The sequence below is a fragment of the Lampetra fluviatilis genome, chromosome 17 (assembly GCF_964198595.1).
Source record: "Lampetra fluviatilis chromosome 17, kcLamFluv1.1, whole genome shotgun sequence".
NCBI lineage: Eukaryota > Metazoa > Chordata > Hyperoartia > Petromyzontiformes > Petromyzontidae > Lampetra > Lampetra fluviatilis.
In genome coordinates this window covers 3,645,249-3,673,073 of record NC_136291.1, presented here as the reverse complement: position 1 = coordinate 3,673,073, position 27,825 = coordinate 3,645,249, and the positions used below count along the sequence as shown (strand labels likewise).

At 52.2% G+C, this 27,825-nt stretch overlaps 1 protein-coding gene across 1 annotated transcript; it reads right to left on the bottom strand.

The window, feature by feature from the left end:
• Window positions 1–5: 5 nt before the first annotated feature.
• On the bottom strand, window positions 6–27,776 carry LOC144936833 (alanine aminotransferase 1-like). The gene is made up of 12 exons (XM_078863997.1): window positions 27,091–27,776; window positions 26,209–26,716; window positions 14,490–14,579; window positions 13,247–13,355; window positions 11,641–11,771; window positions 10,293–10,536; window positions 8,526–8,605; window positions 7,663–7,799; window positions 7,013–7,187; window positions 6,328–6,483; window positions 4,925–5,037; window positions 6–4,449 (listed from the first exon to the last, which is right to left on the bottom strand). The coding sequence occupies exons 2-12, from the start codon at window positions 26,458–26,460 to the stop codon at window positions 4,359–4,361; spliced, it is 1,578 nt and encodes a 525-aa protein (XP_078720123.1). The 5' UTR covers window positions 26,461–26,716; window positions 27,091–27,776; the 3' UTR covers window positions 6–4,358.
• Window positions 27,777–27,825: the final 49 nt, after the last annotated feature.

The following is a 27,825-nucleotide window of genomic DNA, read 5'->3' as shown; positions in this document are numbered from 1 at the left end:
ACGTATCTTGAGCGTGAGAATCAATTTTAATCGATCAATTGTTACATGCCCAGTAACTGCACACCCAGCCTCACAACAAGGTGATGTTTCCGTAAAATTATTCCGGTCGATTAAAATAAAATAAAAACGCCGCCGGGTCCACCGAGTGGATCGCTGTGTGAGTAAGCGGTTGCCGCAGGACGTGGATTAACACTTTGCGTTGGTCAAGAAAAACAAATCAAATTTGATCGATTTCAAAAAAATAAAATACATACACCGGTAAAGAGATTGTTGCGTTTCACGTCGCAACCGTGTCGCAAAAATGGAGGAGTGAGGCAATGGCACCTCAGCAACAGAAAGGGAACTAAAAATGTTTTTTTTATCAAGGTTAAAAATTACGTTTATCATAACAAGCAAAGAAACCAGACCAACATTGCTCTTTACGAGCAAGCGTCGTTGCTCAAAATGTTAGCCAACAAAGTAGAAGCCTGGATATAAGCATACCTAATATAAGCACGGTTCTAAACTAAGCAATGTGTGCTGACATTCCACTGGCGAACTTTGGATACGGCGAACGTGCGTGTGCCTCGACGCCTACGGGGGTTACGCGCTTCTAACCAGCTTCCACTGCGGTACGCTTTTGTCAAACGTGGCCAGGATTCTTCGCATTTTGATCAACAGCAGCGGGGAAGCAGGCAGCGGTAGGGGGCAACTGTTGTTCCTGTGCTAAAGAGGGCAGACCTCGGTGGCCGCAGCTGTCCGTTGCCCTCGCGCCGTCCGCAGGAGGGGGGCAGATCTTCCACTTCGGACGTTCACCACAAGCGGAGCGCAGACAAAAGTCTCGCCGTCAAGTTTCTTTCGCCTTGGCAATAGCGTCAACCAACCACGTACGCAATTGAGGTATAAGTAACTCGTCCACCCACCCTGATAGGGGGTCAAATGCTCATAAAAACACCACGTGGTGTCGGAGGTTACTCGGACGAACTGCGTTCTTCGCCCACGCTGGGAATGTGATGGCGCATTCAGTTTCCGTGTACGTGGCAAAACCACCGACTTATTCCCTAAATACGCCGTGCTTTCTAAAGCCACAGACGGATTAGCTTAACATTTACACCTCGTCTGTGTGATTAGGATGGTTTGGAAATGTTGATCGTCAGGTCGCCTCCTTTGTAGATCATCCCAGAATATGCCCGTGTCGTCATGCCATCAAGGAGCCGTGGATATTGGAGACGCGAGAATTTCAACACCGCGCTGTCACGTGGTGTGTGCGCTGCTCCAGAGGCGCGTGGAATAAAACGTTTTAACACGTCGGCTTTCGCGACCAATATCATCCATAAGAGGTTTTTGGGTTAGATTGCGTAAATATATAAATGTGTCGTTAAAACCCGCCACCACCCTAAACGTAAACAGAATATGGAGAGCCAAGGCACAACATTTACAAACTGAGTAAATGTTGTGGCTTGGCACTCCAACACACCGGTGTGCTGTACTAGTATACTACACTAAACACTACACTACTATGCACTATACTATACACTACTATACACTACACTACTATACACTATACTCTTATACACTACATTACTATACACTATACCCCTATACACTACACTACTATACACTACACTACTATACACTATACTACTATACACTACACTACTATATACTATACTATACACTACTATACACTACACTACTATACACTACACTACTATACACTACTATACACTACACTATATACTAGTGCTGTACTAGTGACGAATTGGCCACGTTCTGTTTACGTGACAACCCTTACTAGTTGGCTGTGTCGGGTGGTGGCGGGTTTTAACGACACATTTATATATTTACGCGATCTAACCCAAAACAACCTCTATTATGGGAATAAAACAAGTCGGACCTAACAGTCTTGCGCGTGAATAAGGCCACAGAGACAACGGTCTGCAGCTATATGGCGCGACTCGCTGGCACGCGCTCGTGCAAGCACTGGTTCGTTGTCGTCATCAGCGTAAAACGTACGCTAAAGTAATCGTTGAAAAAACAGGAATTGTTTTCTGTCACCAATACTCGCTGATCCACTGGCACATCTGGATTTCCACTGGCTATAAACCGTGTTACCTACACTCACCTCACCAGACATCTGAATCTGGCTTAGGGTCAAGCAGGGCTAGGGACAATGATGCATTCATTGCGGGCGATGTCAGTGCAACTTAACTCCTCTCCCGTTCCGCGAAGACTGCAAGTTGCAGGGTGGGTCCCGTTCACCGCTGATTCTTGGAACACACAAGCGGCTCTGCGTTCATTTCACTTAAGAGGGGCACAGCGCCGTTGTTTTTAAAGTACTCACTGCGGAGAACCGTAGCGACACGACCACACCCTACGATAGCAGGCACGAAACTGAGCCACACGTCCTCCCCGCACAGCCTTGTGGGAGCCTCGGTACCGATAAAGTTTCATTTTTTTCTTCCGATTCCGTTTCTATGACGTACACGTACGTCATCGGAATGGAAAAGGGTTAAGCTCAGCGTCACCGCGTCCACCTGAATGCGTCTCGACTCATTCTTTGCGTGCGCGGTGTGAGTGGCACTGCTCAGCATCTGCGGTGGAAAAACAACGTTGAGCCGAGCCAGGCTGGCTCCGCGTGGCCCCAGCGCGGCTCAGTTGCGCAGTGGAAAAGAGGTACAAGGGGAAAATAAAATCCAGACGTCTTTGGCCAGCTACAGTCGAGAGTCCGGTTATTCAAAACTGTCTCCGGGGTTGCCACCATAGAGGCTCAAAACTGCACCAAAACGAGTACTCGGTTTAGAAGAACCGCACAGGGTGGGGACAGTCAAGTAAAAAATCACCATAACCATCATCTCCACTAGAGAAATAAAAATCCCTTTAAAAAAATAATTCTACCCGATCCGTGCACGGTTTCCGCAGCGGCTACAATGCTACGAGTTAAGTTCTGTAATACAACGCACGTGACTAAGCTTCGTTAAGTGTTAATTATGAGAGGGTTAGCTAAAGAGCAGGTTGGTAAACTAAACGCTCTCACCATGGCACTTCGGGCTCTGCCGTGTTTTCAACCATTACAAACAACAGCATTAGCTTACTACACACCGATACGGGACATCACGAAACGCCTCGCCATTAGCTCTGTGCGATTCTCCGTTCCCGTCTCCTTCTCAAAACCTTTTCGACCGGTCCCCCGTTACGTCTAGCGAACACGTGTCCACAACAGGGCTCGATTCATCTGTATAGCCCGAACGTTGCTCGGCTTGTCCGATTTTCGACGACAACACGGCAACTTCGCCACTGCCCCGAATGGGACGAATCACCTCCCGGGCGACGATGCGTTCCAGCCGTTTCTTCGAGCGGCGCAGAATTCTGGCTGCTGAAATCACAGCAGCGGGAGAAACCCACGCGCGCGGGCGAGCGAACGTCGACCGCGCCCGCACGTATCACACGGGTGGGCGCGAACGTGCGCCCGACTGCACGTACGCGCGTTAACGGCATCGTCGTTACGGGGGGGCGCGCGTCCGCGTGCACGCACCCCACAACCCGGTTCTGTTATTCCGAACTTCAGTCAAGGGGTGGTGGGTGTGGTAGAGGCCTCCTGACATCAACACAGCCGCGTTTGGCGGGGGATTATACGGCAGGACAGAGAGAAGTGGCGATGCCACGTGGGACTTGCTCGTTGGGAGGGACAGCGCGAGGCCGGCTGCGTCCGTGCGCGCGTCTCTGTGTGTGCATTTGCCTACGCGCTAGATAAGACTTTGAAACCGGTGCAACGCAGCTGGCACGAGCGCCGTGCGACTTCACCGCCGCTTAGCAGCACGTTGTGCTTGTTGTTGTTGTCGCTTCATTCGTTGGCGATAGGTTCGCTTCCACTTGTGCGAGCGAGCGCACGGACAGCGTTGGCGCGCGTGCGACGCGTGCGACGCGTAAGCCATCGAGCCGAACCCACACACCGCACGTCACAGGACACCGCCCACGATTACACAAAGAGGCGACGCGGCCAACGCAAGCTGGCTCCGTCGGCTCACCCAGCAATCTCAACCGCAGCGGCCGTTCAGCCGACACGGCCAGGAGTTCGTTTCAGAAGGCAAGCGCAGGCCGCGGTCGAAGCGGCGCTTCCGGAGGTTACGGGGTCCACCACCTTCCTAGTCCCCAGTCCGGCAAGACGGTCTTCGAGAGATCCCGGGAGCAGCCAGTTTCTTTTGTGCCGAAACGGAGGGCGCGGAGTCGGGTTCGTGACGTCGGAGCGATGAGATCCGACGAGCTGGGTCGCGGTGTGGTCGGTGACGTGGGAGGGGGGGGAGGAGGCGGGGGTGGGGAGGGGGGGGAGGAGGCGGGGGTGGGGGGGGGGGGTCACGACCCTGGGTGGGTGGCCTCGATCAGGCGTAGAACTCGGTGAACCTCGCGTGGAACTCGGTCACCTTGGTCAGGAGGATCTTCAGCTTCTCTTCGGGCGGCAGGATGGTCATGCTGCACGCGAGAAGATGAACAGTAAGCACGCACGCGTGGTCATGCATGTGCATGTTGACGCGCGGCTCATTGGTGATCGAACTGCCAGGAGAAGGCCTGGCGATCGTGTGCCAGTCAACGGGGTGTTGTCCGACTATACTTCACCACGCCGGTCAGTGCAGATTGGTGAAGGGCCCACTGATCTATTCAAATGGCAATCTAGTCGTTGCAGCTTACACACATCTGGCAAATCGGTAAAAATAGGTACCCTGCGGCCTGGTATTAGAAAACGCTCTCAAAACCTTGTCGTGTGTCAACACCATACGGTCATAGTTGGTCCGAAATAACAGAGAACAGATCGTAATTCAAGGTAATTTTGGGAGTCCCGGTGAGACCGGCAACCTTCTCCCCCCACGAGCGTCAACCTTTCTCTCGCTGCAACAGCCAATCGCCTGCCTGGAAGACGACGCCATGGCAACGGAGCAGTGGGACCCACCGGAAGTGGTGGGTGCCGTCCTTCTGGCCAAAGCCGCTACCCGGCACCACGCAGATGCCAGTCTCCTCCAGCAGCTGCAGGCAGTAGAACATGTCGGGGAGGAGGCCGCGTGCCTGCGGGTGGGGGGGGGGTGAGGATCGAAGGTCATGGCTACACGACACACGACGCAGATTTCTAGTAACATAAACAAGTTTTTAGGTTAGATCGCGGAAATATCAATGTGTCGTTAAACCCGCCGCCACCACCACCCGACAGAGGCGATTAGTAACGTTTGTCACGTAAGCAGAACATTGCCAATGAGTTACTACTTCAGCACACCGGTTGTGTGTTGGAGAGTAAACCCACAACAACATTTACAATTCGAGTACCCTGACGTTCCGTTGGTCATTACAACCAGCCTCATAAGACGACAGCCAGAATTGTGGAGAAATCACAAGTAACATATAAACTCAATTTGTCATTAAGTGAGTTGATGCAACTGCTTTATTGTACGAGCTCGAATCTGTTCTGATGGAAATTCAAATTGTGCAAATTCTTTGCAGTGTCCCAGTTTTCTGAGCGTCTCACCGGGTGACGTGTGATCTTCAAATACAAGTCGGCCAATAATGTTGCCTTCTCTCTGAAGGTTCATTGTCCGAAATGTCAGGTCAAAACACCTTTTCACCGTTATTTGCAACCCTTCGTCCATGCACTGCTGGGTAAATGCCTCCCCCACGCCATGTCGTTGAGAAGGGTTCTATGACCATACTTCACTACGCCGGTCAATCTTGGCTGGTGAAGAGGTGAGCCAGGATTGGAAAAGATCATCACTCGCCACTGATATTAACGGTGGCCGGGCATCAAAGTCTGATTGCCGGGTTCATAGAGCACTGCGTGTACCATTACACCGCCGCTCCACTCAATTTTCATATCATTTACATGAATTATAATTAATTGATTCCTACACGCAATGTTGAGTTCATTTTTATTGCACGGATGGTCCCGTTTAGCCAGTTTCCCGGATATTTTGCAGAGGGAAAATTGTGGCGCGTGACCACAGCAACAACAAAAAACAAAGGCGTCAATATTGCAGAGAGAATGAGTTACACGGGATCCCGTTCGTGAATATTGCACAACAATCGAGTTCAACGGATGAGTCGTCGCATGCCTACCCGTACAGCATTTATCACGGGCGACCTCTTGAAGCCGAACCCAGGAACTCGACGGATGGCAGCTCAACACTCCCCGACCTTCGAACCACCCAGGACACCTCTGGCGAAGCCCGAATGGCGAAGCGGGTGGCGTGGGTTAGCTTGACGTGGACGTGCGTACGTACGTCCATGCGTACGTACGTGCGTCGAACTTCTTTCGCGTAGCCGGCCGCGCTCACCCGGACGCGCAATCTGTCGCAGCGACGTGCTCACCTGGGCCTCGGCCACAGCTCGCGGTGGGATGTGCACGCGCGGGAAGGCGTACATGGCTCCCTGCACGGGGTTGCACGCGATCCCCTCCGTGCCGTTGAGCAGCTGAGCCGTGAGCAGCGCCTTGCGCGCGAGCGAGCGCAGCACCGAGTCGCGTTCCTGCGGGAACGGGCGCGCGCGTGGAGGCGGCGTCAGCGCGATGGCGACGACGATGCCCACCGCCGCCACCGGCGCCTCGAGCGTCGCGGCCGCCCGCCCGCCCGCTCATTCCCTCCCAGCCACTCGAAGAACACCGCACAATCACAACGACGACGACTCACGCGGCGTGGCGCTATCCACTTGTCAATGGCATGACAGCCTCACCCACGCCTGCGCGGGGCGTTGGGGGGGTGGGTTTGACCCGACGATACTTCACCATGCTGGTCAGCTGGTCAGCGCGGGTCGCTCAAGGTGGGGTGCACAGACGCGGTGGGAGCGTTGAAGTACGGCGCAACAACGGCTTGTTGCCGCACCGCCCCTGTCGACCACCGCGTTAGCCCCGCAGCAGCCCCATCGCTACGGGGCCCCCTATTGTGCACGGTGACGGTCTCCCGTCCGAGCACCGTCCGGGCCGAACCCTGCTCGGCTTCCGAGATCCGACGGGATCGTGCAGCATCACGCGCGATTCGGTACCCCGGGGCGTCGCTACCTGCACGTAGAGGCTGTGCGAGGGCTCGCCGAGCTCCGGCGGGTTCGCCAGCACGTCCACGGTGGCCTGGCCCAGCACGGGGGGGCACAGGCGCACCGACACCAGCTTCACGAGCTCCGCCTTCACGCCCGCCGGCAGGTTCAGCACCTCCATGTAGCCTCCGCGCTGGCCGCACCTTCGCACGCACGCACGCGGCGCGTATACATGCGCGTGTCACCTGTACACGTGTTTACATGTCTGTCACCTGTACACTGTGTAATAGAAGTGCACACACACACACCTGTGTTTTACCTACACCATGAAAACAACTAGAGCTGGCCTATCCCATTATTTGCATAATCGATTACTGTACTAGATTATCGGTTCCGTTATTCAGAGTTCCCCCTTTTTGTTTGCACCGGTTTCCTCCCACCAGCGAAGCTCAGATTATCCAGCGCAAATGTTCTCCGTGGCCACCGGCGCCGGCGAGGCTTTTACAAAATAAACCTCGGCGTTGTTCAATTCTCGACAGCAATATAACATTTGGCTGCACGGAGACACGCACACACGAACAGGAGAGGGCGTTTATATGAACAGCAGCACGGCCCGTCTGGCAAACGTAATCGCCCCGTACCGCCCGTACCGCCCGCCCGCCCACGCTGCTCACTCACTCGCCGAGGAAGCCCTTGGAGGTGGAGTGCAGCGACGCGAGCTGCACCGTCTGCTCATACTCGGGCCCCATGTCGTGCAGGACCTTCTTGAAGGAGTGGAACTGGCAGCCGGGGGCGTACACGTTGTCCTGGTACACCTAGGGAGCACGACGGGTTGGGTTTGTTGCGCGGGTAGCGGGGGGAGACCTACGGCGGTTGGGAGCGTGGCGATTCGCTCCCGCGATCCCAATCGCCAGCGAGGCCGCCCGATCTCGTCAGACCTGGGAAGCTCAGCAGGGTGGGGTGGGTGGCAACCCGCGGGCCGCTGCGGGGCTACGCGGTGGGACGGCGGAGGGAACTGCGGTGGAATCGGTCGCCCGACCGCACTTCTGTGCTCCCCGCTTTCACCGACCCGTACTGGCCAGCGTGGTTGGAGTACGGTCGAATTTACACCCACGACCTTGTTGGAGCTGTGGACTGGCAAGACGACTGCATACGTACGGTCAGAATTGGATTCATGAATCGATCTCTTTTTGTTCTTATCTACTTTGAGTCACATGTCTGGCATTGGTCTTCCTCGCGTATTCCGTGAGCGTCAATGCCACATTTTCGTTTGGGTTGTAGGCATGTAACTATCACACACCTGGGGCATTCAATATGAATGGTCATGAATCAGAGCCAAGGTTTGAATTTCAGTCTCGTTTTCAGCGCCTCATTTGAGCTTGGACTTAGAAGGGTTTGGGCGGGTGAGTTGATCAGCTGTCTCGGTTGCAGAGACACAGAGAGAGAGAGTGTATCACAGGCCAGACTCACCGGGTACATCAGAGTGAACACAGAGAAATCCAGCACGAACAGGCCATGGGAGGAGTAAATTAAACTCTCACCTCGTCCGCGATGATGAAGAGACCCTCTTCAGCAGCGAACTCAATCACCTCTTCGATGCTATGCCGGTCCTGCACTTGTCCTGCCAGGGAAAGAGCGCAGCATGTATGTGTGTAATGTACGTGGAACTTCTTTCGCACCAGACGTAACCAACCGTGCTAATTGGAGGTTTAGCACGGCGGTCCAGAGATACTCACTTTGGCACGGACTGCCGGACGAGCGCTGCGAAGATGAAGACGTCATCGTGGCCAAAGTCGTCACCGCACCTCACCAACGCCCTCTCTCCCCCTCTGGCAGATTTCGCGGCCGCTGCACAGTCGACACGCGAACTGCGAGATCCGACACGACCATCTGCTGTTCGATCTTCCCCTCGTTGGCCAGGACTTCCAATTCCTACGCTACCCGCTACACTACCGCTCCCCCACAGCAAAGGCAAAGATCCCCCGTACAGGCCTTAACAGACTTTTGGGGCACGCGCTTTTTGGCGAGCGCCTATGGCTAGCCATCGAACAAAGACGGTTACCGCATCGCGTGCTTTCAGATGCGCTTCTGTGGCCGTCTGGAACGTTCTTCCTTCCAATATTAGGGAGACACTGGAGCTCTGCACTTCTAAATCTATATTGAAAACTAATTTCTTTACAACTGCTTTTTGCATTTAGTTTGTTATCCTTCCCCCCGCACCTACGATTAGCAAGGTTGGGCTATGCGCGGTGCGAAAGTAGTCCAACACACACACACCACGGTGGCGAGATGTTAACTACCTCGCCTGGTATACAGGAGGTCGTGGGCTCGATCCTGATCCTGACACCTGTAATATTTGTAGTTTGCATGTTCTCCCCGTGGTCGTGTGAATTTTTCAATGGGTCCTCCGGATTCTCCCTCCACATTCAGAATCAACGTGCGTTTAGAGTATTTGGCCGCTCTAATTTTCCACGTGATGAGACACTTACTGTAGTTGAGCTATCATTCGTGGCCGAGTCGCTTCTGAAAGAGCTACGCAGCTCAGTGGGCCTTACTTGGTAAATAAAAACTTTATATTTTGATTTAAAGCTTTCGTGACTGCAGGGATTCATATTCTTGGTTCTTTCGGTCAAGTCACGTAGAAGGGAAATGATAAAATAATACAAATATCAAACAATAAAAAGTTGTATTGTTTAATATTTGTATTATTTTATTATTTCCCTGAAAACATTTCATCGTTTTATATTTGTATTATTTTATTATTTATCTGTATTATTTTATTAGTTCCCTTCTACGTGACTTTACCGAAAGAACCAAGAATATAAAAACTTTATAGTTTTGAGTTTACATACAAGGCCGGTGCCACGGTGCACGAGAATGGCGGGTGGCCACCACCGCGTTTCCCCCCCCCCCCTCAACGCTGCACGCACCCATACCCACACACACACACGCACACACAAATATGACAAAGATCCCCCATATAGCCTTAACAGACTGTAGGGGCAAGTGCTGTTAGCGAGCACCTATGAAGGCCGGAACGGCACACGAGGGGGTGGGTGGCCAGCACCACGCCCGACCGCCTTTGTCTCCCTAGTGGCAATGTTTACACACCGCACCAGGTACTCATTTGAGGCTGAGTCGACTTAGGGGAGGCCCGGGACCGGTTCAGATAATCGTCACTGATGTTGGCCGTGAGCGGGAATCGAACCCGGGTCGCCGGGTTCATAGCGCAGCGCACTAACCGCTACACTACCGCTCCCCACAACACGCACACACACACGCACACACACGCACACGCACGCACGTACCCGTGGGGTTGCCGGGGTTGATGACGCACAAGGCCCGCGGCTCGCAGCTGCGACGCGCCCGCCCCAGGACGCGCCGCAGCTCGCGCACGTCCAGCGCCCAGCCGCACCCCTCGTCCAGCTCGTAGCCCAGCTGCTCGGCGCCCAGCTCGGACAGCGCCGCCGAGTAGAGCGGGTACTGCGGGATGGGGATGAGCACGCCGCTCCGGACGCGCCCGCCGTTCGACACCAGCAGCTTGAGCAGCGTCTTCGATGCCGGAGGGGGGGGGGGGGCGCGAGCGGCGGGGGGGAGAACGGACGGAGAGAGAGAGAGGCTGCGGCGATCGGTGGAAGACGATTCGTCTGCGGTCAATTCGTTGTATTTACTACGAAACTTTTTTTTATGTTGTGAAAAAATAAGAATAGGTTTTACCCTTTCTGGCAATAAAACAGGTGTTAAGGTGTTCAAACACAAAGTAAGATACCTTTTTGCGAGGAATCAAGTCTGCGTTAACCACATGTACCTTTGGCAAAACGTGCAAACATTCTTTTTTTATTTTAGCAGGTAAGTCCCATGGAGCTATGATGCTTTATTTTCAGAAGCAACCCCACTAACAATAGCTCAACAAAGCGGCTTGTTCTGTGGAAATGTATAGCAGCCAGAAACTCTTCAATGCGTGTTTCTAAATGTGGAGGGAAAAACCGGAGGACCCGGAGAAAATCCACACGACCGCGGGGAGAACATGCAAACTCCATATATCACAGGCGTCGGGGTCGAGATCAAACCCACGACCTCCTGTGTACAAGGAAGTTAACATCTCGCCACCGTGGCGCCCCTAACAAGCTTCCCTCGCTTGATGCGGGTTCGGTTTTACGCTGTCCCGCCTTCTCACGGCAGGGTGTGACACCTCGACGCCAACGGGATGGGAGTTTCGCAGCATTTGTGCAGCGATCCACCGACCCGCACTGCCTCCACAGCGCTGGATCACAGGCCACGTGCCACTCCCATCCGGCAGTGGCGGGGGGGGGGACACACGCTGCCGTGTCAGAATGAATCTTTCCCGACCGAGGTATGATCTCAAACGGCCCTTTGTCCTGGACGCTTTGAGATGTGTACTTGTGCCAATATCGCCCTCCATAATGTAGGCATGTACGTATGCAGGTTGAACTTCTTTCGCGCCGTACGTAGCCAACCGTGCTAATCGGAGGTGCATCGGTGCACACGGCAGCAGAATGGGAGCGTTACAGGAGCGTGCAAAAACCTGTCACGACCTCAGCGGTTAACACCGACTGAGCAAAAAAACCAAGTGACGATGATTCCGCGATGGTGGAGCCCAGTTGGCATGCCACCCCGTGCCCGCGCGGTCGGTACCACGACACCCTCGCTGGCGCCCGTGCACAGGTAGATGTCGTCTGCGTTAGCGGCGATGCCATCGCGGCGTTCCAAGAAGCGCGCCACATCCTCCCGCACGCAGGCGATGCCCTGGCTGGCGCTGTACGAGCCTGCAGGCAAAGACAAAGATCCCCTGTGTAGCCTTGACCGGACTGTTGGGCACGTGCTGTTAGCGAGCACCCATCAAGGCCAGAACACCACAAAAATAATCGATTCTTCAAGCGAATCTCGCTCCTGAATCATTGCAAGCCCAGTACATCTCGGTTGTGTTTCTGGAGAACTAAATCACAACTGTGAAGCTTCGTTACTGTAAAACACACGTGGTCAACTGCTGCCCACCAAAACCAATGAACGACGGCGCCACAGCCATTCGTTGGCGTACAGTCGGTACAGCTTGAAATGGCAAGAGATCACAGACATCCATTTATAAATCTTGTCTCGTTGCCGTTCCAAAAATCGATCGCTCATCATCTTCGCAACACGCCGTACGACAGAGGAAGAGGAAGCGTGACGAACAAAACTTTACCGCTCTGGCCAATTGCGTTACTACGGCACTTGAGAGATGTCACCGTGACCCCCCCCCCCCATGCTTTATTGAACAAGATTAACCTCGTGATGACACTAGAGCAGGACACATGACCATGACTATATATATATATTTTTTTCCAATAAGCTGAAATGTTTCGTTTGATAGCTTTGAACACGGCTGGGGCACGTGTGTTTTATTTGTGTGCTTGTGCTGCGTGCTTCGATCGGACAGCGTTGGAGGGGAAAAACTACGGCCCGACGCGCCAGATGAGGCCTACGACCGTGCTTCACCCGACCCACAGCTACACTGGAAATTGAAAACGAATTTTTCGTGTTTAGTTTGTTGCCCTTCCCCTACCCACACCTCCGATCAGCACGGTTGGGCTAGGTACTGTGCGAAAGAAGTTCAACGTACATACGTACAAAGAATAGGTTTAACCATTTCTGGCAATAAAACAGTTGTGTTAAGATGTTAAAACACCAAACAGAAACATGTTGCAAGGAATCCTGTCTGCATTAACCACACGTACTTGTGGTGAACATGCAAACAAAAACATGCTATGATAAAATACATGCATTGTCTTTGAAACTGATTGGTCCACACCAGAGACAGCTTTCTTTAGAGCCTTGTCTGAAACAGTGTTAGACCAGAGGACGCCAAAAGGCGCCCGAGTCAGGAATCGAACCCAGGTCCTTCTTACTGTGGGGCACAGGTTTTACCACTGCGCCACCCTGCTGCCCCATCGCCCGTGTGGGTGTGTACGTGTGTGTGTGTACGCGTGTGTGTGTATGCGTGTGTGTGCGTATGTGTGTACGCGTGTGTATACATGTGCACGCGTGTGTACGCGTGTGTACGCGTGCGTGTGCGTATGTGTGTGTACGCATGTGTGTGTACGCATGTGTGTATGCGTGTGTACGCGTGTGTACGCGTGCGTGTGCGTATGTGTGTGTACGCGTGTGTGTATACGTGTGTACGCGTGTGTGTGCGTATGTGTGTGCACGTGCGTACGTGTGCATGCGCGTACGTACGCACGTCTGGCCATGCTCCCTCACTCACCGATGCTGACCCCGCCGCAGCTCTGCAGGATGCGCTGCGCACGCTGCTTGGCGTCCTCGGGGAAGCCGTCGCGCTCCAGCAGCTCAGGGCAGGCGCACAGCGCCAGCACCTGCACGCACGCACACACACACATACATGCACGCGCACATACAAAGACAAAGATCCCCCGTATAGCCTTAACAGACTGTAGGGGCAAGTGCTGTTAGCGAGCACCTATGACGGCCGGAACGGCACACGAGGGGGTGGGTGGCCAGCACCACGCCCGACCGCCTTTGTCTCCCCAGTGGCGATGTTTACTCACCGCACCAGGTACTCATTTAAGGCTGAGTCGACCTAGGGGAGGCCCAGGACCGGTTCAGATAATCGTCACTGGTGTTGGCCGTGAGCGGGAATCGAACCCGGGTCGCCTTGTCCATAGCGCAGCGCGCTAACCACTACACCACCGCTCCCCACGCGCACATACACACGCACACACACACACGCACACATGTATGCACACGCGGGAGAGAGGGAACCATGTGAGCAAAGGCGCTTCCAGCTCCGTCTGCAACACCAGCTCCGGCTTTGTCGTCATCAAGACAAAGATTCCCCGTATAGCCTTAACAGACCGTTGGGGCAAGTGCTGCTAGCGAGCACCTATTGAGGCCGGCACGGCACACGAGAGGCTGGGTGGCTAAGCACTATGCTGGGCCGTCTTTGTCTTCCGAGTGGCGATGTTTAGATACCACACCAGGTACTCATTTGAGGCCGAGTCGACCCAGCATCAACATCAAAAGCAGCAGCATCAGCAGCTTCATCAAGATCACGAGCAGCAGCTACATAAAGACCACCACCACCACCAGCTCTATCAATGTCACCAACAGCGCTAACATCACAGATCACTTCAACGCAACTACCAACTCTATCATCACCAGCACTAGGCACCGACTTCACCAGCTCCATCAGCACCAGCAGCAGTGGCTCCATTATCATGACCAGCAGCTACACATCAGTACCACCACCACTGTCAAGCGCTCCATCAACAGCAATGCTTTCAACAACTCCATCGATATCATCACCACCAGCTCCACCAGCAGCTCCAAATCCACCAACAACACCAGCGATATCAACACCACCACCATCACAAGCAACACCACCACCGCCACCACCATCATCACCACTGACACCAGCACCACCAACATGACCATCATCATCACCACCACCACCAGCGACAGCTCTGTCCGCATGCGCACCGCGAGCTCACCTGGCGCAGGAAGGTGATTGGCTGCTGGCCCATGGCGTGCGCGTCCCCAATATTGGCCTTGATCACCTCCGAGAAGGGCTTCTCCATGCCCTGCAGGCACGCACGGTAGGGGTGGGGTGGGGCGTCATGCGTTTATTACATGCCGAATGGTTATATCAATAAACATTCGTTGAAAACAAAGTGAGGGTCCAGTCAGCCAAATATTGGGCAGCTCTAGTTTTGAAAAGAGTTGCGATCTCTCTTGAAAAAAAAGAGACTTGTAGTTTCAATGACCTCTCGTCCAAATGAAATAGATTAAAGTTCAATTTACAGCAATTTTGCCAATCTACTGCTGGATGAAGGCCTCCCCATGTCGACGCTGTGTCTGTCATGGGGAGGGATTTAAATTAAATTATTAAAACAAAAATTTTGCCAGATAAAGCTCTTTTTCAGAAGCAACCTGGCCACAAATGATAGCTCAACGAAGTGGCTTATCACGTGAAAATGGATAGCAGCCAAATACTTAAACGGCCGTTGCTTCTAAAAGTGGAGGGGAAAACCAGAGGAGACGGAAAAAAAATTCCACACGACCACGGAGAGAACATGCAAACTCCAAATATAGAGCAGGGGTCAGGGTCGGGATCCAACCCACGACCACCTGCATACCAGAAGAGGTCGCTAACATCTCACCACAACTGTCATAATTCACTTCGCTGTTCAGAGGAGATGGAACTTAGTGACGGGAAAGCGGGTGGGTGGGCGGGCAGGTGGGTGTGTGCCCAGGGCCGGCTCAAATATCACTCGCCAATGATGTTGCAGTGACGGGGATTCCAAACCGCGTCGCCGGATTTGACCGCAGCGGAGGGGCGTTAACCAGTGCCCCACCGCTCCAGCCCACCACACCCCCCAGGAAGAGCTCTTTGTAGACGTTTGACCCGGACTCGCCGCATGAGCGCGAGTGGAAAGCATCATTTCAGAGCCAGGTTTTCCAACGTTTGGCAGCGGTGCCAGGTGGCCACAGGTTTTTCCAAAATTAGCTCCCACGCGACAGCTGTGGCCGTTACGGTGCGTGATGGAAGAGTGGCCCGATGCCAGCCTTGCCCGCACAGTGCCAGCGCGCTCGAGAATTTGACACTGTGCCGACACCTGCCGCGAAAATTAGACGCGGTTGGACTCCAGCCTTCCCGTCGGAGCCACTTTTTGCGGGGTTTTCGCTCCAAGGGGCACGTACGACAGAGCGGAGCAAAAACCGCCCAAATGACCGGGTTACGACCGGGTCACGCTGGATAGAGGACTGCCTGGGAATAGCGGGCGGCATTGGTTGCAGTGCTCGGTCGTAACTTGGCCAGGAGATAGCTGGACACACCTCCGATTAGCACGGTTGGTTATGTACGGCGTGAAAGAAGTTCAAGATACATACAACTGCCATTCGCCACTAAGTGGTGGTGATGTCACAACGGCGCTTGTGCCAGGCTATGTGCACTTTAAGGCCAGCCTGAATATACATACATACAAACACGCCTTGATGGATATGGCCAAACATCCCAATGCAGCAGGTACCTCCGGAAAAAATCTCGAGACTAGGCGAGGCTTTCGCGGACAAATAAAGGACATTATTATTAATATTTTAAAACAGTGAAGAGCAACATGGTACAACGGCAGTGAGCAAAGAGACCCTTTCATGATTTTTGGGTGATATATCGTCAAGAGTAAAAGCAGGGCCTCACGTGACCAGTTCAACGTACCCCCACACAGCTCTCCCCTTCGTAGAGGCTGCCAGAAAAACAACCAAGTGTATCTCCGTGGCCAGATGCTGACTGCACTTGCGACGTAATTGGTTAAAGATGCAAACCCCGGAATAAAAGGAAACACATTAAGACAAGTCAAAAAATATTCAACATTTTGCCCCACGATTTGCTTTCACCAGTCCTACTTAAAATTGGCCACGCTACAAAACTTGCTAATCCTTTTAACTTTTGCTGTTGTTGCCATTATCCCATCAAATTTCAAACCATCACTCCGGATTCTTTCCATTGGGGCGTGCTCTTCATTTTTAGCACTGACGTAAACCCTGATGCACCAATAAAGCGCCCCCTTGGCAGAAGGGGTCCCCTCGGCAAGATTGGCCCATTGAATGTCCATTTTTCTTATCAAGACAAAGCGCGAGCCCGTTAAAATCACGTCGTGACGCACGTACACGCCAGCAACATAAACCGAGCCGGTTTTAAATGTCCATTTTTAAACCACGCCTGAAAACACACTCGTTCAACAAGTCAAAAGGCAACGAGGTCTGTCTTCATTGCATCGACTTTGTCTCCCGTTTGTCTCGATATATATATAACATCACTACATTGTGGTTGGATATTAAATACTTTATAAGGGCCTTAGATGTTGAAAGGCACTGCTATATAAACTCAGGTAGAACCCCCTGAGACAAGCCCCACCAGACAATTGCATCGATCTTTGATGAAACGGGGTACGAAGAATTATTTTGAGTTCATCAAGGAGAAAGAGTAATATGATCGTGCGCCGGGACAGATCTTGCGGGGGAAACCCGGAGGAGACGGCCTGGAGAAGATGGCATCGCAAGGTGGTAACGCGAGCTGGTAACGCGAGGTGGTAACGCAAGGTAATAACGCGAGCTGGTAACGCGAGGTGGTAACGCAAGGTAGTAACGCAAGGCACGGCTTCCAGGAAAATGAGGCCCACGGCCGGCCCAGAAGATCCTGGATCGACGACGCAGTTTGCTTGGACGGGGCTCCGTGTGGGACAATTCGCCCCAAGGCAGAGAGCCCCGTGGGTGCATCCCACCTCGTGGCCAGCCCTCGGATTGAGGAAGGCTAGAAATGGACAAACGCTCCGAATTCAACGCTGTTGCCACTGACGGCAGCATGCTCTGACGATGGCTGCGCCAACGCACTGGGGGCATTTGATTTTTTATTATTCTTCTTCCTCCTCCATATGGTGAGGACTCCATCAGACATGTGCAACATGTCCACGTCGATGCTGGCCGCAAGGGTAGGCCGACCAACGTCCAAAATTCTGCCGGTTGAGCGATCAAAGCGGGCTCGCAGTGGCAAGTCCTCACGCGGTCCCCGTCCTTTTGAAACAAGTGACTGCCGTTGAATTGCGGGCCACCGTCAATTTTCCGAAGCGAAGCGGGTGACCTTCAGCTTGCGTGGGCAGAGGCGAGGGTCAGCACGACGTGCGTGCGTGCGTGCGTACGAGCGCGTGCCCGCTCCTCTCCACGCGCTCGCGTTCCTAAAACAGGGCCGCACGAGGGGGGAGCCGCATTGTCACAGCGGTCACGAGGTTCTTGGCTGACTCTTAACGCCCATCCTGTTTGCAGTCTCGGTTCACCACCGCGACCCGGCCGCTTGTGCAGTCACGAGTGCGAGGAAGCCTTCTGCCGACACTGTGCCATTTGCATCAAAACAACAAAAAGCAAAGCAAGCTTTTTTTACCCTCCCCACCACCACGAGTTTGTTTACGATTGTGCGCTCAGCATTGCCATGAGACAAAGTGTCCTCATCCAGGAGGGGATTGGCAAAGGGGCTGAATTTTTTTTGTTTTAAGACAACAACCCACTTGCTACACTGATTCCGAAGTGAGTTTTCCCTAAGACCCCCGATGGATGGTGAGTGGCTGTAAGACGCCGCACCGATAAGCAGGGATTAATTTCCCCACTCGATATTTTCCAGGGCGCTGGAGATGACCGGTATAAGGCATGACCACTAGAACACAGATTGTATGCCTATACAGAATACTCCTACATTATTGTTGTACCCTATATTCCTATTATACCACGAACAGGTTTCCCAAAGTCAAGTGTACAATGAGAACAAAATAAACCAAGGTGGATGCGGCGTGCCAAAACAATTCCCGGTACAGCATTCCGGGCACTGTTCCGACTTCAAAAAATAAAGCCCTGCTCGGTGAGCATTCATCACCTGCCCCATGCTGAGCAAGCGGCAACATCGCCGCTGTTGCCGGGTTTTTTAAGTTGTTTGGTTGTCACACCACGCGCTCGTGCTAGCGTGGGAGCGGTGCCAACCCAACTCGCGCTCTCAATCTGCCAACCGCGGCCCGCTGCCACCCCCCACCCCGCTCCCTCCCTCGCCCCCACAGCGGGCCGCTCACGCTCCCACACGTGACGCGCCGTCGCAGGCCCGGGTGGCCGGATTCGCCCAATGCCCCTTGGCACGGACGGCCGCGGTTTTCGAGCGTCGAGATAACGACGACGAACGTTCCCCGTCGGCCGCTGCTCGACGGCTGGCCGTGACACGGCGAGGCGACCGCTCGCGCCTCCCGTTCTTCCCTCATTCAGCCACTCGGCGACGGAACCGTTCGCCGTAGCGAGAGGGGCAGGCGGCAGGGGATCGTCGGCCATCCCATCCGCGAGCGGCAACGCCACACGTTTTGTCCAAGCGGCACGGACTGCACGAACGGCAGGCACGCTGCCGTGGTGTGAATGTCAGCGCGCCGACGACTTTGCCCGCACCTCCGATTAGCATGGGTTGGAATACGCACGGTGCGAAAGAAGTTCAACGTACACACATACCATGCAGAGTTCACCGGTTCGGTTGGATCTCCTCGTGCGGCGGTTGCAACAATGGGGGGCAAGTTTCTTAGACTCCCCCATCCCCGCCTCCGTCATCCCGGCAGTATCAACGGGTACGGCACGTGGTGGGGTAAAGTATGGGTACTCCCACCTCCTACATTTGGTGACGGACACCAAATAGTAGAGGCCCTTCTGCCAGCACTGGCACGAGCAAGCAATTGCAGGGCTGCACGTGTTTGATGTCCTTCCCCCGCACCTCCGACGAGCACGGTCGGCCACGCACGGTGCGAAAGAAGTTCACCACACGGGACATACATGCAATACGCGCAACGTTCGTTTAAAGATCCAAGCGAGAAAAAAAACCTTGCGTCTTAGAATCCGGATAATACAATAGGTGACGAGTAGCCGCAGCCACGGCAAGTTGTATACTTGATGTGGTGTGCCGGGGTGTGGTTTTTTTTTTCCCTGGGTCGATGACGCGCCACCCAGCCCACCAAGCATTGAACCACGGCTGCCAAACCCCCCATATCACCAAGCCACAGAACCACGGCTGCCAACCCCCTCCCCCCGCACCTTCCCTGTCGAAGTCCTGCAGGAAGACCTTCAGCTTGTCCCGCCGGTCCGTGGGGTAAGGTGCGAAAGAAGTTCACCATGCGTACACATTTACCTTGACCTACATAAACGGCATGTCTTGTCTAACCGTAGTAGGGTTGTTTATTTAGTGCCTGCCATCGCAAGCCGACTGTCGAGTGATAGCCAAAAAAAATGGCCATCTTTCCCATGACAGTTCTTGTTCAGACTTGCATCAGCTTAGCCCGGAGAACATCAAGGCAAACGTGGAGGCACAGTCAACGAATCCGGGTGGCCAGAGGCTTAGCGGTGACAGCTTGCATCACTGAATTACGCACGGGCGGAAAGCGAACATCGGGCCAGCGTTTCGAGGTCCCGTCAAAACGATGCAACCGCGGGCCGCATCTGCCGCGTGCACCTCGACTACAGGGGCGAGTACAGCACCACCCTCGCACGCAGAGCACAACAATCCCCCTCTCTCTTTCTCTCTGGTCGTGCAGTCTCTTCTCCCAGAACGCGGTAGAAGTCGCGTTGCTGAATAACACCCGCGGCATGGAAAAATCACGTTATGATAAGTAATGTATAACGTAGGGGTAAAGCACCGTCCGCGATAACGCGTGATATGCGTAACGTAGGCCGAACAAAGACCGAGGCGCGTGGGTAGTGTCTAGAAGCATCCAGCAGCATCCCAATGCCTCGTGCGATGACGCTACGCGGAGGCAGCCGTACGAACCGCTCGTTCCTACTCACGCGACGTAGTTCCGTTCGCTCGATCGCGTTCTATACAATTTGCATTCATCATCGCGTTGTATATTCAATTTCACGCTATGAACAACAACACGCGTTACAGCAGAACAGACTGCATCAAGATGCTATGTCTGTCTGCACGGCTCAGGACGTTCCGATACTCCCGAGCTCAAATTAAAGACCAGCCAGTTCCAGCGCCGCTCGCTGTTATGATTACATACCAAAGTAAAAATTACACGGTCAGGTTTCCTTGATGGGCCAAGTGGTGATGTTCCCAGATTGGAAAAAAAAAAACTTAATTTGGCCGCGCAGCCAAACACTCTCCCGCTGGAATGGTTATTTATGGCGATCATATCGGGGAATATTTTGTGGCCATTAAAGGGTGGCGTGGGACATCGTTAACAGCTCGGCCTCACCCGGTGATGTCCCGTTCTCTCGGGAAGGCACCGCTCCATTGCCCGTCCCGTTTTAGCAAAACGTACGTCCGATAATTATTCAGCGGCCGCAGTCGCGTCACAAGAGGCTGCTGCGGCCACAAGTGGTATAAAGAGTTAAAAAGGCAAGGAATGGTGCAGCCCTGCGACTGCCCGATTGGGTCACTGCTCGTTAAATCGCCTCCTGCTTGAGGGAGCTCTACACAGCCCCTCTGGAGGTTAATTTGGCATACTCCTCCAGGCTGGCCGGATTACTCGGAAGACGTGGAGAGTGCTCACGCATTACCCACCGCATGCAAACTGACAATTGACCAACTGTCGCGTGGACAGAAGCGGGGCGCGGATTTAAGGAGCTTTCACATTGTCTCAACTATCGTGCCGGGAGATCAAAACCAGCATCCTTTGGATTACAATTCAAGTGCGCGAACCACCACGGCCACAACACAGGTCACATGCAAGGCGGAGGAACGCAGTGCGAACGAGTTAATGTGTTTTGCAACGCAGTGGTTTTGCATCGAGGGTTTGGGTCGAGCGGTGGTTCGCGTGCTGCGCTGTGATCCCGGCAACCCAAGTAAAAATACTGGCCACGAGTAATAGCAGAAGCAGTCCCTAACAACCTGCACAGGCCAACCGACATGGCGTGGGGAGGCCTTCATGCAGTGGTGCACTCTGAATGGGATTGCAAAGTATAAATAGTGGTGTTCTCTATCAACTAAAGGTGTTCACGAGAAAAACAAAAGGTCCGTCAACGCGAATGAAACTAAATTAGGCGTGACACCGATTCTCGTTTTTTTTCAAATCACAGCACCCGAGACAATTTCCCATCTTTCCAGGCCACCACCACAGCCGAGCGAGCGTCGTTCGACCACCCGCCCAGCCGCGTCCACCACACCCAGGGTCAAAACGAGGGCGGCCAAGAAGTGAAAATCCCCGGGGGGGGGGGGTGTGTGTGGAGGATTTGAAGGCGAGTGCGAGGAATTCAGAATTTCTGACGCAACCACAAAGCAACGCCACGAAAGCACCCTTGGCGGCAACGCAGGAGGTGTTGCTCAACGTAAAAACGAAAATGAACCACGGTTTTGTTTTTGCGAGGCCCTCAGGTCCCTCTGGGTGCACAAGGAGGGCATTCTGTAAGGGGAGGTGGAGCGTTTCGATCACACGCACGCACGAAATGAATGCGGGGAGGCGTTTTTCATTTTGTACTCCTCTTGGCCAGGGTTTCTTAATTGGCAGTTGATTTGTTTGTGGATGGTATTTCAATAACAAATAAAACACGTAACACTGACATTAAGTGACCTCCCCTGGGGTAGCGACGCATGCTGAAGACGCTCCCCCAGCACGAGAATCCAGATGTTGGACATCGAGCCGGGCAACACGCGGTACGACCCGTGATTGCAACGCAGAGACCCACGTCAAAACACCGTGAAAACCTACCCAGTGTGACTTTTTAAATGGCAATACAATCGGTCACATGGCGGAGAAGTAATGACTTGTACGGGACAGCGGTCATCCTAAAAATAACGTTTCGGAATGTTCATTGACAGGACTGTAACACGACCACGGTGAAGACACGCGAGCAGCCTCATCGTCTGTGATGTGTTGTAAATTAAACGTGAGGCGACCGGTTTCCGGCAACGGTCCGTCTTCAGGACTGGAGATACCGTATTCTCCGGAGGGAAAAGAAGAAGATTGCTTTGGAGAGAGTAAGGCGCACAGAAAGCCTGTGGGGGTGCGAGTAAATGTATGAAAACCTGGTAACACACACACACACAAACACATTCCCGATTATAAGATGCAACCTCACCTTTTGACCTTAAAACACAAGGGGGAAGAAAAGTGCGTATTCCAATCTAGAGAATACGGCCGTTCAGTGGAGGCAACTCCCGCTTTGAAGGTGAAACACTGCCCTAAATGGCAGCTTACGAGGCAAGTTATTGTTTGGTAACAGTCTGGGGAAGAGACGATCACTTTGGATCGAGACAAACAAATGAGTGGCAGCCAAATGAGCGACGGAGTCTGAGCAAGCTCAGGGAAGATGCAAAAATGTATCCAAGTAACATCAAACTCTTTGGTTCTTTCGGTAAAGTAACGTAGAACGCTCTTCCTTCCAATATTAGGAAGCCACTGGAGCTACGCACTTTTAAATCCGGATTGAAAACTCATTTCTTTAGAGGTGCTTTTTGTGTTTAGTTTGTTGTGCCGCCCCCGCATCTCTGATCAGCACTGTTGGCTACATAGGGTGCGAAAAAAGTTAAACATACATACATAGGAGAGGCCTTCATGCAGCACAGGACTGACAAAGCGCTGTGAAGTAATATTACCGTATTTTCTGGATTGTGTGTTCCCGGTGTCAATAAAGCTATCGAACTCTGGTCACACACACACGCCTACCAGATTATAAGAGAGACCCTCCACATATTATTTAAGATAGCGTACAAGGGAAAAAGGTCCATCTTGTAACCTGGATAAAACGACAGTATACAATTATTATTGCGTAACGCGAAGTCATCTCCCAGAAGTGCTAAATTCATATTTTTTTACATAATTTCCATGCATCGATGCGGATAAATAGGCTCTGCCGGATCGATAACCCTCCAGATCGGCGCAAACAAAGATGTGCTTCAACACTGGGACGAGTGGCGCATTGGGATAGAGGCGGCGTGAGCTCAACTGCTGGTCCGTTGTTGACCAAATCGGTGGCATGCTGGGGGAAAGTCAAAAAGTGATCGTGTCGAGAGGAACGGGGCAAATTTCCACCCAAGTGTTGTAAACAAGATGTCCAAGTCTTTCTATGATGATCTTTTTATTTGCTCATTACAACTGCAGAAATAAAAAAAATCCAACTTGGGTTCTATAAAGCGTGATTACGTGACACGCCTGTTAACCAGCTTGGCACCCAACCCAACTTGCAGCACCAAACAGACACTGATTGCCACGATGGCCCAATCTCACAATGTTTTCATCATCACGATGATGATGACAATCTTTTTTGTTTCACCAGTTAACGGCCACTAAGCGATATAGCTCCTATTCAGAAGCGACCTTTCTCAACAAAGTGGCTTATCACGTGGAATTTATAGCGGCCAAATACTCCTGATGCATGTTTCTAAATGTGGAGGGAAAACACCGGAGGACACGGAGAAAAATTCACGTGACCACGGAGAGAGAGAGACACGCGCAAACTCCAAATATACAGGCATCATCAGGGTCGGGATCGAACCCACGACCTCCTGCACACCAGGCGATGGAGTTAACGTCTCGCCATCGCAGCACCCTGGACGGATGGCGAATCAGCTGGGCAGCATTGAATTATGAGCCCTCGTGGTTACACGATACGGGCTGATGAAGAACAGTTAATGCAGTTGCAACGCAGTTAGGATCCTGGTGTCCTAGTTTACCCTGCTTGGTGTAAGCAGGGGGCATAGCAGAAACGTCACGAACACAAAGTACTTTCATAGGCAAGTTTGGATATTAAATATTTATAAAAGTACAAGACATCCAGAATCCAAACACAGGCACGAATGTCGTAAACAAAATTCCAAATGAGAAAATTACCTGTTTATGTTTTCACATATTTAATATTAATTACAGGTCAGCGACCGCTAACAACAATATCAAGTTGTGTGTTTAATATGCCGTTATTAATTTTATCATTTCACCGAGGCACCTTGAGGAGAATCAGCTCCAACGTGAAAAATATTATCTCATTAGAGTCTCGCAAAGATAAATAAAACATGTTGTGAATAGTACAAGATGTAAATGACGGTGTACTTAATAATAATTTTGTATATAAAATATATGCAAATGTTTACATATACCGCAGTATAGCAAGGCCAAAATTCAGAATTGTGAGAACAGGCTCATGGGAAAACAATTAAGAATGTGTGTAGGATCCATGAAAGAAGCATCACTGAGTCTCAAGACTTGTTTACAAGAGGGTCCTGCAATGGGACGTTTGACCAAACCGTTATTATTTTGGCACATGGGAGGAAACTTGACTACCCGGGGAAACTCCACACATGCGAGGAAATAACATACAGAAAAAAACATCGTGTGGAGGAAAGAAACAGCTTAAACTGTCTTCAATGGCCCCAGTATTTTGAAGGCAATTGTGTACACTGTCAAGTTCAGTAATAATTCATGCTCTTTGGCAGTACGTTTTTTTTTTCCACTCCCTCTGCTCTCAATGGCCATTACAATGTTTCTGCCAACGCATTTATTGAGGGTTAATCTAAAATCCAGTTGCGCACGTGGCCTGCCACCAGCCAATGGCCCATGCAGCTCAGCTATTACCAAAACAGCAGCATCAGCAGCACCAACATTGGTAGCAGCAGCGGCAGTAGTACATCAGTAGCCAGGAGTACTGTAACGACCTCAGCAAAATCAACGGAGCAGAAGCAGCAGCAACGTCTGTAGCAACATCAGCAGTAATATCAGTAGCAGAAGTAGCTACTTCCTAGCAGCAGCAGCAGCAGCGACAACAGTAACGTCGATAACAGCTGTGGCAAAGTCAGCAGCAGCCGGTGGCAGAACCATTAACTACGGTTGCATCAGTGGAGGTGGCATCAGTGAAAGTGGCAGCATTGACAACTATTACACCCACCCACATTAACTTTCCGAAGCAGGATAATGGCCATCAACAATCATCACTTGCGGGTGACAGGCACCAAGGACAGATTTAAAAGGTGGTGGGAGATGCGTAGCTGTGGTGACCCCTATGTCCAGTTTCAGAATATGTATTCATATACTGGTTGAATCCGATGAGCTATAAAGTTATTTTTTCCACAGATGCCCAGGATGGGGCACGGGTCAAAACGTTACAATCACAAACAATACAAGAACACGATAGGAATGCAAAGGTATAGGAAGGGTAAACAATCGCTTAAAAATATATATTCAAATTAAACTAAACTATTTTTTTAATCTTACCAGGTAAAGCCCACCGAAGTTATTAACCCATTTTTTTAGAAGTGACCTGGCCACAAATGATAGCTCAACAAAGTGGCGATACAATGTGGAAATGTATAGCAGCAGAAAATATCGAAGCAAGAGCCATTAACAATCAGTGGAGCTGTCCAATTATTATTCCCAAGTACCACAGTTCTACAACCACTACAACCACAGTGGCACCAACTCATCCACCACTGCGTTTGAATCCCACCACCACCCCTCACTCACCACCACCAGCACCACCCCTCACTCACCACCACCAGCATCACCACCATCCCTCACCCCTCACTCACCACCATCACCACCACCACCCCTCACTCACCACCACCACCCCTCACCCACCACCATCACCACTACCACCCCTCACTCACCACCACCACCACCCACTCACCACCACCATCCCTCACCCCACACTCACCACCACAGCATCACCATCACTCACCACCACTCACTCACTCACCACCACCACCAGCCTCACCTGCAGGAGCTCCCTCTCCACCTGCTCTGCGCGCACCACGATGGGACCCCTCACCGCGTACTCCACGGCGCGCACATTTGGGTTCATGGACTCGAGGGTGAGGCCGCCCCAACGCTCGGACCGGCCGGGTTCGAGCCCCGGTGCGGGGCTCTGCGTGGAGGCGAGCGGCCTCCGTGGCTGGGACGCGTTTGCGGCGTGCGTCGTGCAGAGCCTCGCCATCAGGAGCCGGAGTCCCGATCTTCCCAGATCCATGGTGGTTGTGTGGTTGTGTGTCTGTCTGTCTGTGGTTGTGTGAACTTTGGTGCCTCCTGTTGTGTGCTGGTGACCGCGGTCGTCTCGATGTGTGTGTGTCTAATGTGTGTGGTAGTGTGTCTTCAATTGACACGTGTGTGGTAGTGTGTCTACAATTGACACGTTTGTGGTAGTGTGTCTACAATTGACACGGCTGTGGTAGTGTGTCTACAATTGACACACGTGTGTGGTGTACGTGGAGTCTATGCAGTTAGACCTGTGTGTGTCATATAGGATACAAGCGCAAAGCAGCGTAGACTATAACCATCAATAATATACCGATAAACTATAGTCGATAGTATTAGTTGACAGCAACAGAAAGTGTTGCTTGCGCCGTGTGTGGCGAGTGAATGAATGGATGCGTGCAGTGTGTGACCGTGTCTGTATAAAATACTCACAATGTACACGTACACAATGTTTGTGTATATATATACACCGTGTGCTGTATTAAGCGTGTGAAATCACACTGTATCTGTGTGTAGAATCTAACCTATACACGTGTGTGTATACGTGAAATTACACGGTGTGTGTACGTTAATATACAGCTTGTGTTTGACTGTGTTGTCCACACACACGGTGACACACACTCACGGTATATGTCGTGTGTCACGAACACGCTGTGCCCAAGACAATACTGGCGTTGTGGTGATGGACTAAACAGCAGCAACGCGACGTGGGAGGCGGAGCGATGTCCGTGGCTCAATCCCCCGGAAAATAAAAGACAAATCAAGACGTGAGACCAGTCGTGATGGATGATGTAACACGGTCGTGGTGTCCAGTGAATGTCCCTTCACCCCACTGACTTCTCCCCAGCCTAGAGTCAAAGTCTATAGCCTCCCTCCCTCCTCCTTCTGAATTGTCTCTTACCCCTTCCTCTGGCCAAGACGAGACACAGGAGACGCAAAACAGCGGCTTTGTTCAATTCAAGCAGCCGTGTAATAATCTCGCCGTCACGTCCGGCATTCTTAAATACACCCACCACACACACGCAAGACAGGAATATCAACCGTACGATGTAAATATTATCGGCAAGCGAACGGTGCGTTAACGGTACTGTTACTGTAATTATATTCACTGTAAATAATTTATAGGGTGGTTAATACGATAGTGCGCAACAAGGCAATACAACTGTGTGATAAATACAACAGTGTATACTCGATACAATGGTTAAAACAATCAATACAATAAATATCTGTAGCGTAAGCGATACGAATGGTAGAGTGTTCAGTAAACAGTCGCTACGATCCAGTATACAATGAGTGCACTGTATTGACACGTGTGCTGAGCCGGCTGCGGTGGGGTGGGGGGGACAGGGGCGGGGCCAAG